Raw genomic sequence first — 12,248 nt, 5'->3', positions numbered from 1 at the left:
TGACAACCAGAGTTATGCAACTAGTCCTTTTACTGTCCCCTTATGATAGTTTGCTAGTGTTCCTAGTATAAAAGCAATATCTATGATACTTTAGGGGTAAAGTGGACCAAAACACAAAACTTAACCAAATTTCCAATTTTCTAAGTATAAAGGGCCCATAATTCCGTCCAAATGCCAGTCAGAGTTACATAACTTTGCCTGCACAGTCCCCTTATGATAGTTAATAATAAGTGTTGCAAGTATGAAAGCAATAGCTTTGATACTGTAGGAATAAAGTGGACCTAAACACAAAACTTAACCCAAATTTCAATTTTCTAAGTATAAAAAGGGCACATAATTCTGTCAAAATGCCAGTCAGAGTTACATAACTTTGCCTGAACAATCCCTGGTTTGAATATTATATCACATTTTTAAAACAATGTTGTTTTTTTTAAATCCCAAAAGCAATACATTGTCCCTTTAAGTCTGAATTGTAAAGCCATTTCCTCAAACAGATAACCTATAGATACAATGTAGTCTTATACAAGTGGTATACAGCAAAACAGTATTACCACTCGACAAATCAATAAAGCTTAAGCACTGTAAACTTGAACAATATGTGCAATGGTGTGGAACCATTTGAATACATTTGATTACTTAAAAAAAAACATTTGAGATAATTTTTTTGAAATCTTTAAGGTAATGAACAGATAGATTTCAGATGTAGTTTTATTCTTTTTCTTAACTCTATTCTATAACTCTATCTTTAACTCTTGAAATGGTGACCTATATTTTGAGTTGACCCCCTTACCAAACATCAAACTTTGCTTACAAGGATTTTGTATAATACAATGAAAATTTGGACAATCTAAGGGCAATAATTATGGCATTAATTATGTGGTTTTGCTCATCATCAAACTTGACTGAGATCTTTTAGCAACTTTGATAAAGAATGCTTGAGAAATGTGAATGCTAGAGTGTTTACAAACCAAATGTGGACGGACCGACAGCGGACAAAGACCAATCCTAAAACCTCACCTGAGCAATCAAGTGAGCTAAAAAGTGTGTTTCACCGATCTGAGCCATTTTCCAACTTGTCCAAGAAATCAATAAAACCAATGTATTGACTAAGTTTCACGATGATCAGGCAAAATATGTGACTTCTAAAGTGTTTGATCACAAGGTTTCTCTCTATATAGTCACATAAGGAAAACTGCCCCACACCCTGGCAGCCATGTTTATTGACCCATTGAGACCATTTGCAAACTCATCTGAGATATATATAAAACCAATCTTTTTACCAAGTTTCATGATGATTGGGCAAAAAATGTGACTTCTAGAGTGTTCACAAGCTGTTTTTTACTATATAAATATAAGAAAACTGCCCCCCCCCCCGACAGCCATGTTATTCAACTGACCGGAACCATTTTCCAACTCAACTCTCATATCAAGGAAACAAATGTTCTGACCAAATTTCATGAAAATTGGGCAAACAATTAGACTTTTATAGTGTTCATATGTTTTCACTATATACATATAGAGAAAAACGCCCCGCCCACTGGCGGCCATGTTTTTTCACCGATCTGGACCATTTTCGAACTCGTCCGAAATATCAATACAATAGGGCCAAGATGGTTTGCTCTCGTGAGAGGAGTCGGTTCATTCAATCATTACCAAATGTCAAACTTGACCTAGATATTGTCCAGACAAACATCCTGGTCAAGTTTCATCATTATTTCATCTGCGAGTCATGATCAATGTACCTGTGAAGTTTCATGATCCTAGGCGTAAGCGTTCTTGAGTTATCATCCGGAAACCATTTTTCTAAGTTGAGTCACCGTGACCTTGACAGCCATTGTGTGAATACGTTTTTTGGCACTGTGACCTTGACCTTTGACCTGATAATCAATAGGGGTCATCTGCGAGTCATGATCAATATACCTATGAAGTTTCATGAACCTAGGCATAAGCGTTCTTGAGATATCATCCAGTAACCATTTTACTATTTCAGGTCACCGTGACTTTGACATTTGACCTAGTGACCCAAAAATCAATAGGGGTCATCTGCGAGTCATGATAATTGTACCTATGAAGTTTCATGATCCTAGGCATAAGCGTTCTTTAGTTATCATCCAGAAACCATTTTACTATTTCAGGTCACTGTGACCTTGACCTTTGACCTAGTGACATGAAAATCAAAAGGGGTTATCTTTGAGTCATGATCAATGTACCTATGAAGTTTCATGATCATAGGCATAAGCGTTCTTGAGTTATCATCCAGAAACCATTTTACTATTTCGGGTCACCGTGACCTTGACCTTTGACCTGAAAATCAATAGGGGTTATCTGCGAGTCATGATCAATGTACCTATGAAGTTTCATGATCCTAGGCCTAAGTGTTCTTGAGTTATCATCCGGAAACCATTTTACTATTTCGGGTCATCGTGACCTTTGACCTATTGACATGAAAATCAATAGGGGTTATCTGCGAGTCATGATCAATGTATCTATGAAGTTTCATGATCCTAGGCATAAGCGTTCTTGAGTTATCATCAGGAAACCATTTTACTGCTTTGGGTCACTGTGACCTTGACCTTTGACCTAGTGACCTGAAAATCACTAGGGGTCATCTGCGAGTCATGATCAATGTATCTATGAAGTTTCATGATCCTAGGCAAAAACATTCTTGAGTTATCATCCGGAAACCATTTTACTATTTCGAGTCACTGTAACCTTGACCTTTGACCTAGTGACCTGAAAATCAATATGGGTCATCTACGAGTCAAGAACAATGAACCTATGAAGTTTCATGATCCTTGGCATAAGCGCTCTTGAGTTATCATCTGGAAACCATCTGGTGGACGGACGGACTGACATGAGCAAAACAATATACCCTTTCTTCTTCGAAAGGTGGGGGGGGGGGAGGGGGGCATAATGAGAAAACTGCCCCCCTCCCAGAAGCCATGTTATGCAACTGACCGGAACCATTTTTGAACTCAACTCTTGTATCAAGGAAACAAATGTTCACCGATCTGGACCATTTTTGAACTCGTCCGAGAAATCAATAAAACCAATGTTTTGACCAACTTTCATGATGATTGGGCAAAAATTGTGACTTCCAGAGTGTTTACAAGGTTTCTCTATAGCCAAATTAGGAAAACTGCCCGGCCCACTGCGGCCATGTTTTTCAACGGACCGAACCACTTTTGAACTCAACCAACATATCATTAAGACACACATTTTGAAAAAGTTACATGAAGATTGGGCATGAAATGTGACTTCTACAGTGTTAACAAGTTTTTTCTTTTTTTGTGACCTAGTTTTTGACCCTGCACAACCCAGTTTCGAGCTAGACCGAGATTTCATTGGGACGAAGCTTCTTACCAAGTTTCATGAAGATTTCAATAGGGGTCACCTACTATCCAAGGCCAATGCACATGTTAAGTGTCAAGCCAATTGGTCAATTCGTTGATGAGTTATTGATCGGAAATGATTTTCACACTAATTGTGACAATGACCTTGGCCTTTGCCCCAGTGACCCCAATTTCAATAGGGGTCATCTACTGTCCAAGGCTAATGCACATGTGAGTATCAAGCCAATCGGTCAATTTGTTGATGAGTTGTTGATCAGAAACGAACTGGTCTACTGACAGATAGACAGACCGACCGACATCCAGCAAACAATATACCCCCTCTTCTTCAAAGGGGCCAAGGGGGGCATAAAAAGGCATTTGAAATTGTAATATATTGCTGGCTTGCCTGTAAGCCATATTCCAGGCAAATTGTATGGCTGCTTTTTTTAGGATATTAGATTAGACTTTGGAGACTATGTATGCAATTGTTATTTAGAGATACTTGTCTACACTTCCAACCATACCTCGTTGATATGTTGTTGTTGATGATGATGTAGAAAGCACTTTTGCCAGTCTAAAAGAAGCACATTCCGATATGTTTGAGGGCAAAGCTAAGCAAATATCAATTATTTTATAAGTTTAATTCTTTGTATCCTTCTTTGTATGATACAAGTTATCAAGTACATGTATGTGTAACATATACATAACACAAGTACTAATATAATTGTCCTTCAATATTTCAAATGCTAAGATATTTACACCTAGCTTTGGTGTGTGCTATTTTTCATAGATAATTACATTTATTTATATTGCAACCTTTGGTAAAGAAATTTACCAACAAAAATATGTTATTGGACCAAGACGGTTAATTCAAACCTTTAAAGTTTTATTATCATAATTATTTGTGAACCCGTGTCTTTCAAAGAGCCTACTTACTGTGCAGCATTTTAATAAGTCTGAAGACTTGTATCATTTGAAGCTTTTAGTATTTTGTACTTAGTAATTCAAGTTTAATAATTATAACATGCAGCATTTTTAAAAAGTCATAACTTAAAAAACAAGATGTATTTGTGAAACACAATGTCCCCTTATATGATGTTTGACTTTGAAGGATGACCTTGACCTTGTGAAGGATGACCTTGACCTTTCACCACTCAAAATGTGCAGCTCCATGAGATGCACATGCATGCCAAATATCAAGTTGCTATCTTCAATATTGCAAAAGTATTTATAAAATAAGCGATTTGGGCCACATATATTTGACCTCTGACCTTGAAGGATGACCTTGACCTTTCACCACTCAAAATGTGCAGCTCCATGAGATACACATGCATGCCAAATATCAAGTTGCGATCTTCAATATTGCAAAAGTATTCATAAAATGAGCGATTTTGGCCACATATATTTGACCTCTGAACTTGAAGGATGACCTTGACCTTTCACCACTCAAAATGTGCAGCTTCATGAGATACACATGCATGCCAAATATGAAGTTGCTATCTTTAATATAGCAAAAGTTATTGCAAAATGTTAAAGTTGGCGCAAACAGACCAACAGACAGACAGGGCAAAAACTATATGTCCCTCACTACTATAGTGGGGGACATAAAAATGTATTATTTGAAATTATGTTTCTTTTCAAAATCACTGATTCATTCATTTTAATTGTAACATGTACATGTTTCAATCAGTCATCATTTTTAATAAAATTATACAATCAATGTTGTTTATGATATGATGCTTTTTTACATTGATATTTCGTATCTTGTGATGTTAATTTACATTCTTGTGTTGAGTTGCTTTATTTTAATTTTGCTTGCTTATAATTTACTGTTGCCTATGGTGATTTATTTTTAACAAGCAAATTTGTTGAATTAATATCCCCCGCCAATATGCTTCTGGACACAAAAATGTTATATTTGACACAAAAAAAGCATTTTTTCAAGATACAAAGGGCCATAACTCCGTTATTAACAGATGGTGTACAATGCCATTTGGCGTGCATCATCTTCTTATCCATATATATACTCATACCAAGTTTCAATGAAATCCGCCAAAGCATTTCCAAGATATGGCTCTGGACACAAAAAAGCATTTTTTCAAGATACAAAGGGCCATAACTCCGTTATTAACAAATGGTGTACAATGCCATTTGGTGTGCATCATCCTCTTATATATACACTCATACCAAGTTTCAATGAAATCTGCCAAAGCATATCCAAGATATGGCTCCAGACAAAAAGTGCCGGACGGACAGCGCCAAAACAATATCCCTCCGCCTATGGCGGGGGATTATTAAGTGTGGACTCATTGATAATGTACATGTATACATATATTACAATGTATGCAAATCTTTTTTTCCTATAAATTATCTCAATGTATTGTTATCTTCACGTTTTATTTGTGTTTCATATTAACCCTTTCAGTGCGGGAACCGGATTTTGAAGGCCTTTGCAAACAGTTTGGATCCAGATGAGACGCCACAGAACGTGGCGTCTCATCAGGATCCAAACTGTTTGCTATTCTGATAGTGTTCTTTGAAACAAATCAAAGAAAATGCTAACTTTAGAAATTCAGCAGAAGACATTTTAGCAGACGACAAATTTCCCAGCATGCAAAGGGTTAAATATTGATGATCAGCTATGATTAGAAACTATCATGTTTTAGAAGATATATGTTGGATCTTTTGAAGACTTTAAACAAATAATTCACAGTGAAACAATATATTTTTCTAAATTAGGTAGGCTGTGGATAAACCCACTTATGTGCTGCTTAAATAAAACTGACCTATTGATAATCCTTTCAGAATCACATAACATAGCATTTGTTTATTAAAAGTAGAATTAAACTACCATTCATGGATAAAATGGGTCAGGTTAAAATGGAATGTGTTTTTTTCCAGTTTAGTGCAGACTTTGCTATGCACTTTTTCCATGGCCTTCAATATGTAAAATACTATATAAAACAAAACATAACCACTGTTTATTAGCAAATCAACTTTATGCAATGTTTTAATCACAGTATACAAGTAAAAGTTTCATGCATTGACAGTTCAAATTGTGTTTAAGATTTTTTGACTGAGTGGTTTTGATCACGTGATCCCTTATGGCTACAACTGATCAATTAATGCATGAACTCCGCTGTGAAAAAAACATTCACAAAAAGATATTATCTTAATTTTAAAACAGAATGTTTGCTTTAAAAGTACACGAACGTATTATTTTATTTAACTGGTGTAATAGAAGTATCAAAACATTTATTGCTTTTCACCAGCATGACTTAATTACGCTACTGATTCGGTAATGGTAACTCGACAGTATATTTTGCGTCCCCTGTGTACATTTGTTTGGTTCTCGTTCGTATTTAAGCGATTGTTATGAACATAAAATATCGTTATTTTCAATGTTTCAAGCAAGTCTCATTTCCGTGATCATCTTCAGGATTTAACTGCATAAGCATACTTCAATATGCTTACTGACCTAAAAAGAGACTTGTTTTAACACATGACAAGTGCTTGTCTAGAGGCATATTTAAGCGCCGGGGCTACTGGATTGATCTGGATTATATTGTAATTTACCCAATAACAAAACTTGGTATCCTAGCAACAAATTCATAAATGAGACGACGGGTATTTGCAAACATTGAAAAATATCGATGATTGGAAAATTTGAAATGTCCCGGGAACTTGCTTTCGAAATTCAAGCGCTTCGGGGAGGGACAGTTTATTGGCCTGAGTAGAGCACTGAATTAATGCTGACATTTTTTAAGCAATCAATTCGTTTTCAATAGGAAAATAGAAGGGCTACGTTGAACACTTTTAAAAATATTTTTGCTATTTTTGCATTAAACTAACAAATAATGATTTTCAATGGTATACTTCATTTGTTTTATGATTTATGCATATTGAACAATTATCTAATCACTATCAAGATCCAAAGCACTATTTTATCACACAACTTTACAATCTTACACAGAAAATTTGCCCTTAGCAGCAAAAAATGCTGGGCACCTAAAAAACAAATCTTTACATATTCATTTGTGTGCACTTCAATTACATTTGGTAAGGCCTAAGGTATACAGCAACATGCAAATACGCATACCAACAGTTTATCTTAATTTTTCCCTCAAAAACATTTTAAAGTTTAAATGTCAAGCATTTATCTGTGGAAAGCAATTCTGTTTTTACAGCAATGCCATCAAAAAGCATCCTTATCATAAAATTTTGCAAAATCAACATGGATGCAAAAATATATAATAAAGCACTAAATGAATCAAATTAGACCCCAGTTAATTGATTTTAATGCCCAGCACACATGCAGAAAAAACAAGAGATGTGTTTGTCAGAAACACCTGCCCCCTATTGCGCCGCTTTGATTGATTGATTTATTTGTTTCATTTGGCAGTTACTGATAATTATCTCCCTTTAAAGCTTACTACTTCCCTTGGATTTATTTTTTACCTTTGACCTTGAAGGATGACCTTGACCTTACACCATTCAAAATGTGCAGCTTCATGAGATACACATGCATACCAAGTATCAAGTTTCTATTTTCAATATTGCAAAAGTTATCGCAAAACTTTAACCAAGGTTAAAGTTCGTGACACATACAGTGAATGACAGACAGACAGGCCAAAAACAATATACCCCCGATCTTTCGATCCGTGGGCATAAAAAGATAATGGTGTGTCTTTATCTTAAATTTTTACTCAAGTGCGTATGAGGTTACACTCTTTTGAAGGAGCGTTGATACTTATGGCTCAAGGCATGAATTTGACTATTTTATCTCAAATTTTGACATATTGTGTTCATGTTTATTTTTTTCAATAAGAAAAAGCTTTTAAAGAATAGTCCAAGAAACACCTTTTGATACTCTATCTTTGGCATTTTGTCATATATTTAACTTAAGTTCATCTCAAGTTACGATCTAACAGCTGAAGGACATACCTTTGCAGTTTCTTCTGCAGAGGGGCAATAGGCTGGCTCTGCCCATTCCACTTTTAACATATTCCCTTCGTAAACCTGAAAAATATATGGGCCGTGTGAAAATGGGGTTTAAAGCATGTGTATAAAGTGTCATCCCAGATAAGCCTGTGAAGTCCGCACAGGCTAATCAGGGATGACACTTTCTGCCTAATCTGGATTTTTGCTATGAAGATACTTTCTTCTTGAAACGAATATTATCATTAAAGCGGAAAGTGTCGTCCCTCATTAGTCTCTGTGGACTGCACAGGCTAATCTGGGAGGACACTTTCCACAGAGTAAGGCTCAATCAATAAGTTGAGTGCATGTCTTATTGCAAAACGGTTCTTTGTTCTCGTCTGCAGGAAGTCAGCAAGGCTGTTAATCTAAATGATTTATTTCTCTTAACTTCTTGTTCTTAAAGAAATCGTTCTCGATTTATCATTGTAGATATTCCAAAAAAAACAACGTTGCATAGTGATGATACTTTTGGATTGAACCATGATTCTGTTAGATTGAGATTGAGTTGTTCAACAGCCTAGTGTCAGAACAAAAGTGTTGTTTATCAGGCAATAACGATAAAACAATTTAATGCACCAATTATTTCAATTCAAAAAGAATAGATATACCGAAATTAAAATGAGCAGTTAATTTGGGATCAACAGCAACTCAACACAATATGAGCCTTGTTCTGAGAAAACTGGGCATAATGCATGTGCGTAAAGTGTCGTCCCAGATTAGCCTGTGCAGTCCGCACAGGCTATTCAGGGACGACACTTTCCTCTTTTATGACATTTTTCATTTAAATGAAGTCTCTTCTTAGCAAAAATCCAATTGAGGCTGAAAGTGTCGTCCCTGATTAGCCTGTGCACAGGCTAATCTAGGACAACACTTTACGCACATGCCTTATGCCCAGTTTTCTCAGAACGCAACTCATATGATCAGCTCATGCAGTTCACACATGAAAGTGTTGATATCCATTTAGCAAATGTAACTACGATTTTCATAAGATGGTCATTTTACAGAAGTAAATGACAATACAAATTTGAAAAGTTTAGTTCCTGTACAAGGAACTTGTAATTCAGAGAAATAAAAAACCATTGTAAAACTTTTGAAATGTTAAAAAAATCCTTGGAATTATAGGATACCTTTTCCCCTATTCCTGCTAAGACACGCTTTCCCTCGGCAGCCTGATTATGAGACTTGAATTCCAGGAACACAAATCCGCGGTTTTCCAGGCCAACTTTGACCATTTCATCGCTGACATAGACTTCTGCATCCTCAATTCCTGTAAAGATGAGATTACTCTGTAAGATTTCCTTTCTTTTCAAGATTTAAGCAGATGATACAGCTTTAATGTAGATTACTCAGCAAATTTAATTAGTTTTGCTCTGGGAAACAGGGTTTACAGCATGTGCTCACAGTGTCGTCAGAAATAAGCCTGTGAAATTTGCACAGGCTAATCTTGGACAAAACATTCCGCCTTAATTGTATTTTCTTTAAGAAGAGACTTCATATACATGAAAAATTCAATAAACGGTAGAAGTGTTGTCCCTGATTAGCCTGTGCAGACTGCACACACTTATCTGGGGCGACAAAAAATGCATGTGCGTCCCACATCGAGGCTCAAATTGAAACTTCACTCCCCACCCACCTTCTACAAACTGGCTGAAAGTCTTGATGAATCCATCCTTTGTCTCTGTCTTTGGAACATTCCCGACAAACAGGCGCTTGTTACATGTGGAGAAGTTGGCCTTCAGAGTTACTCCCCCTTCGATCTCCAATCTGAGAGGAAGATAATAAAAGAATTTCATTTGATTTTGAAAAATACAAGTCACATGAAAATTGGCATCAGAATAGGAAAAGACATCACGCAATTTGAAGACATGTCAAATAAATATTATTTACTTATTAAACCACTAGAAGTATTAAAGAATGGCTCATTTCCTACTGAATCATAAGTAAAACTGGAAAACCTAGGCAAAACAATGTGCAAGGAAGTTTATTTGCTGGAGTCAATATAACTAGCATTTCCTTACGTCAAAAAGCAGGATTCTGTATCTGTTGGCATTTCCGGTACACAACAAATTGTACACAAAATACAATCAAGTATTTAGAAAACAATATTTGATTAGTAATATATTTCACTAGAATTTTTATAAACCCTTTGCATGCTTGAAAATTTGTCGTCTTCTCAAATGTTGTCTGCTGAATTTCTAAAATCAGCATTTTCTTCGATTTTTTTTTTAGAGAATACCATCAGAATAGCAAACAGTTTGGATCCTGATGAGACGCCACGTTTTGTGGCGTCTCATCTGGATCCAAACTGTTTGCAAAGGCCTTTATAATTCGGTTCCAGCGCTGAAAGGGTTTACCAGGTAATTGTAGTCGGTCTCCTGTGTTACATCCCCACCTATCCCATTCATAGATCATAACGAAAATTATCTAAATCCAGCATATATTGAATTAAGAACACTAATGTTGCAAAGATGTTCAAGAGAGTTTCAGAGACAAAAGGCTGTTCAACTGAAATAAAATGAAGTTTTCCATAAAGGGACATTACAATATTTTTGACAGGAAGATTTGTCACAAATTCAGTTTTATTAAAATAAATGGCATGATGATAATGTGGGGAAAATGTGGAAAATCTGATATTCAAAGTATAATTACATTTCTATGTGTATCGTACCGATATTTTTTTACTATTATAAGTAACATGAGAAACAAAGATGCTTTTAGCTTTATTTGCATGCTTAACGAAAGGATCTTCTTCCTTCTATGCGGGGAATTGAAATGTGTTTAAACTTTAAAGTTTTGTCCAGTCCTTGAGTTTTTCTGTAACTGCAAACTGATCTGAGCACACAAGCTATGATCAAACAGTTTATAAAATAAATAAATAAAATCAAAAGATAGCAGTTTTGCTTTTTTGATTCATAATTTCATACTTGTTTTTGTTGTCTTGTTCAAAGGGTATCCACAAACTAAAAATAAAAAGACATGAATGATTAACACAGTGCTGCTTCAAATGAAAACATTAATATAATTTTCTATTGTTTTTTGTTTTACTTTTTTATATTTTGGTCGGTTCATAATTTGCATATCAACTTTGTTATTTGCCAGATGAAAAGCTACGATGCTTCATCTTATTATCTCATTCTTTCTCACAATTACAAACACATTGCAAATCCTTTAAACTTTTTTTTAAAGTTGCTTTGTTGTTATTATTACATGACTGTTTTATGCCTTACTTCTGAATGTAAATATTTGGCAAATTGTGATATTTATAGTAAAATGCAGCTTTTCACTACTTGTCAGTTATAAAATGCAAATTTTTTATTTTCAATCATCTTCAATCATACAAATACATGTTGACTTACAATTACTATTACAACTATATTTATAGCTATGTTTAGACAAAATAAATCTATGCTTATTTTCATACAATTACCTTTAAACTTTAAATTTGGAAGGGTTATTTAATGGTGTAAGATCCATGTATTATAGAAAAACTTTACTTTTTGAAATGACAACAAACCTTAATGCATGTTTGGTACAAAGGAAAAGGGGGATAACATCCCCCTCCAAGAAAAAAATTAATTAAATTAATTAAACAACATCACCACAACAATAAGCCCACCCCAACTCACTTGTCAATTTTGGACAGCGCGTTCAAGTTATCCTGCTCGTCGCAATACTTCACGAAGCAGAAGTTCCGAGTGAGACCAGTAATGTTGTCTATCATGATGCGGAGCTCGTAGATCTTCCCGTACTTCTCGAGGACCGGTACCAGTTTATCCTCGTACCAATCATCAGGCACTTTGCTGATGGAGATCTCCCGATGAAGCGGAGATTCCCCATCCCATTCCGGTGGTGGACCACCATACTGTCTCATCCCTGGAAATATCAACAACTTACTGACTCTTAACCCTTTACCACTCAGATACGAATTATGACGCG

The 12,248-nt window shown here is 35.5% G+C and overlaps 1 protein-coding gene across 2 annotated transcripts in view; it reads right to left on the bottom strand.

Moving 5' to 3' along the window:
- LOC127848828 (heterogeneous nuclear ribonucleoprotein R-like) overlaps positions 1 to 12,248 on the bottom strand; it is a 57,058-nt gene that overhangs the window by 29,986 nt on the left and 14,824 nt on the right. For both annotated transcript variants that reach the window (XM_052381477.1, XM_052381478.1), the window contains exons 6-10: positions 11,939 to 12,185; positions 11,237 to 11,272; positions 9,946 to 10,076; positions 9,440 to 9,579; positions 8,277 to 8,351 (exon numbers count right to left, since the gene is read on the bottom strand). In XM_052381477.1, coding sequence (XP_052237437.1) covers positions 8,277 to 8,351; positions 9,440 to 9,579; positions 9,946 to 10,076; positions 11,237 to 11,272; positions 11,939 to 12,185 — 629 coding nt within the window. The remainder of the gene's footprint in view (positions 1 to 8,276; positions 8,352 to 9,439; positions 9,580 to 9,945; positions 10,077 to 11,236; positions 11,273 to 11,938; positions 12,186 to 12,248) is intronic.

This window comes from Dreissena polymorpha, chromosome 10 (genome assembly GCF_020536995.1).
Source record: "Dreissena polymorpha isolate Duluth1 chromosome 10, UMN_Dpol_1.0, whole genome shotgun sequence".
Lineage (NCBI taxonomy): Eukaryota > Metazoa > Mollusca > Bivalvia > Myida > Dreissenidae > Dreissena > Dreissena polymorpha.
The sequence above is the reverse complement of the archived record's forward strand: the minus strand, read 5'-3'. Positions and strand labels throughout refer to the sequence as shown.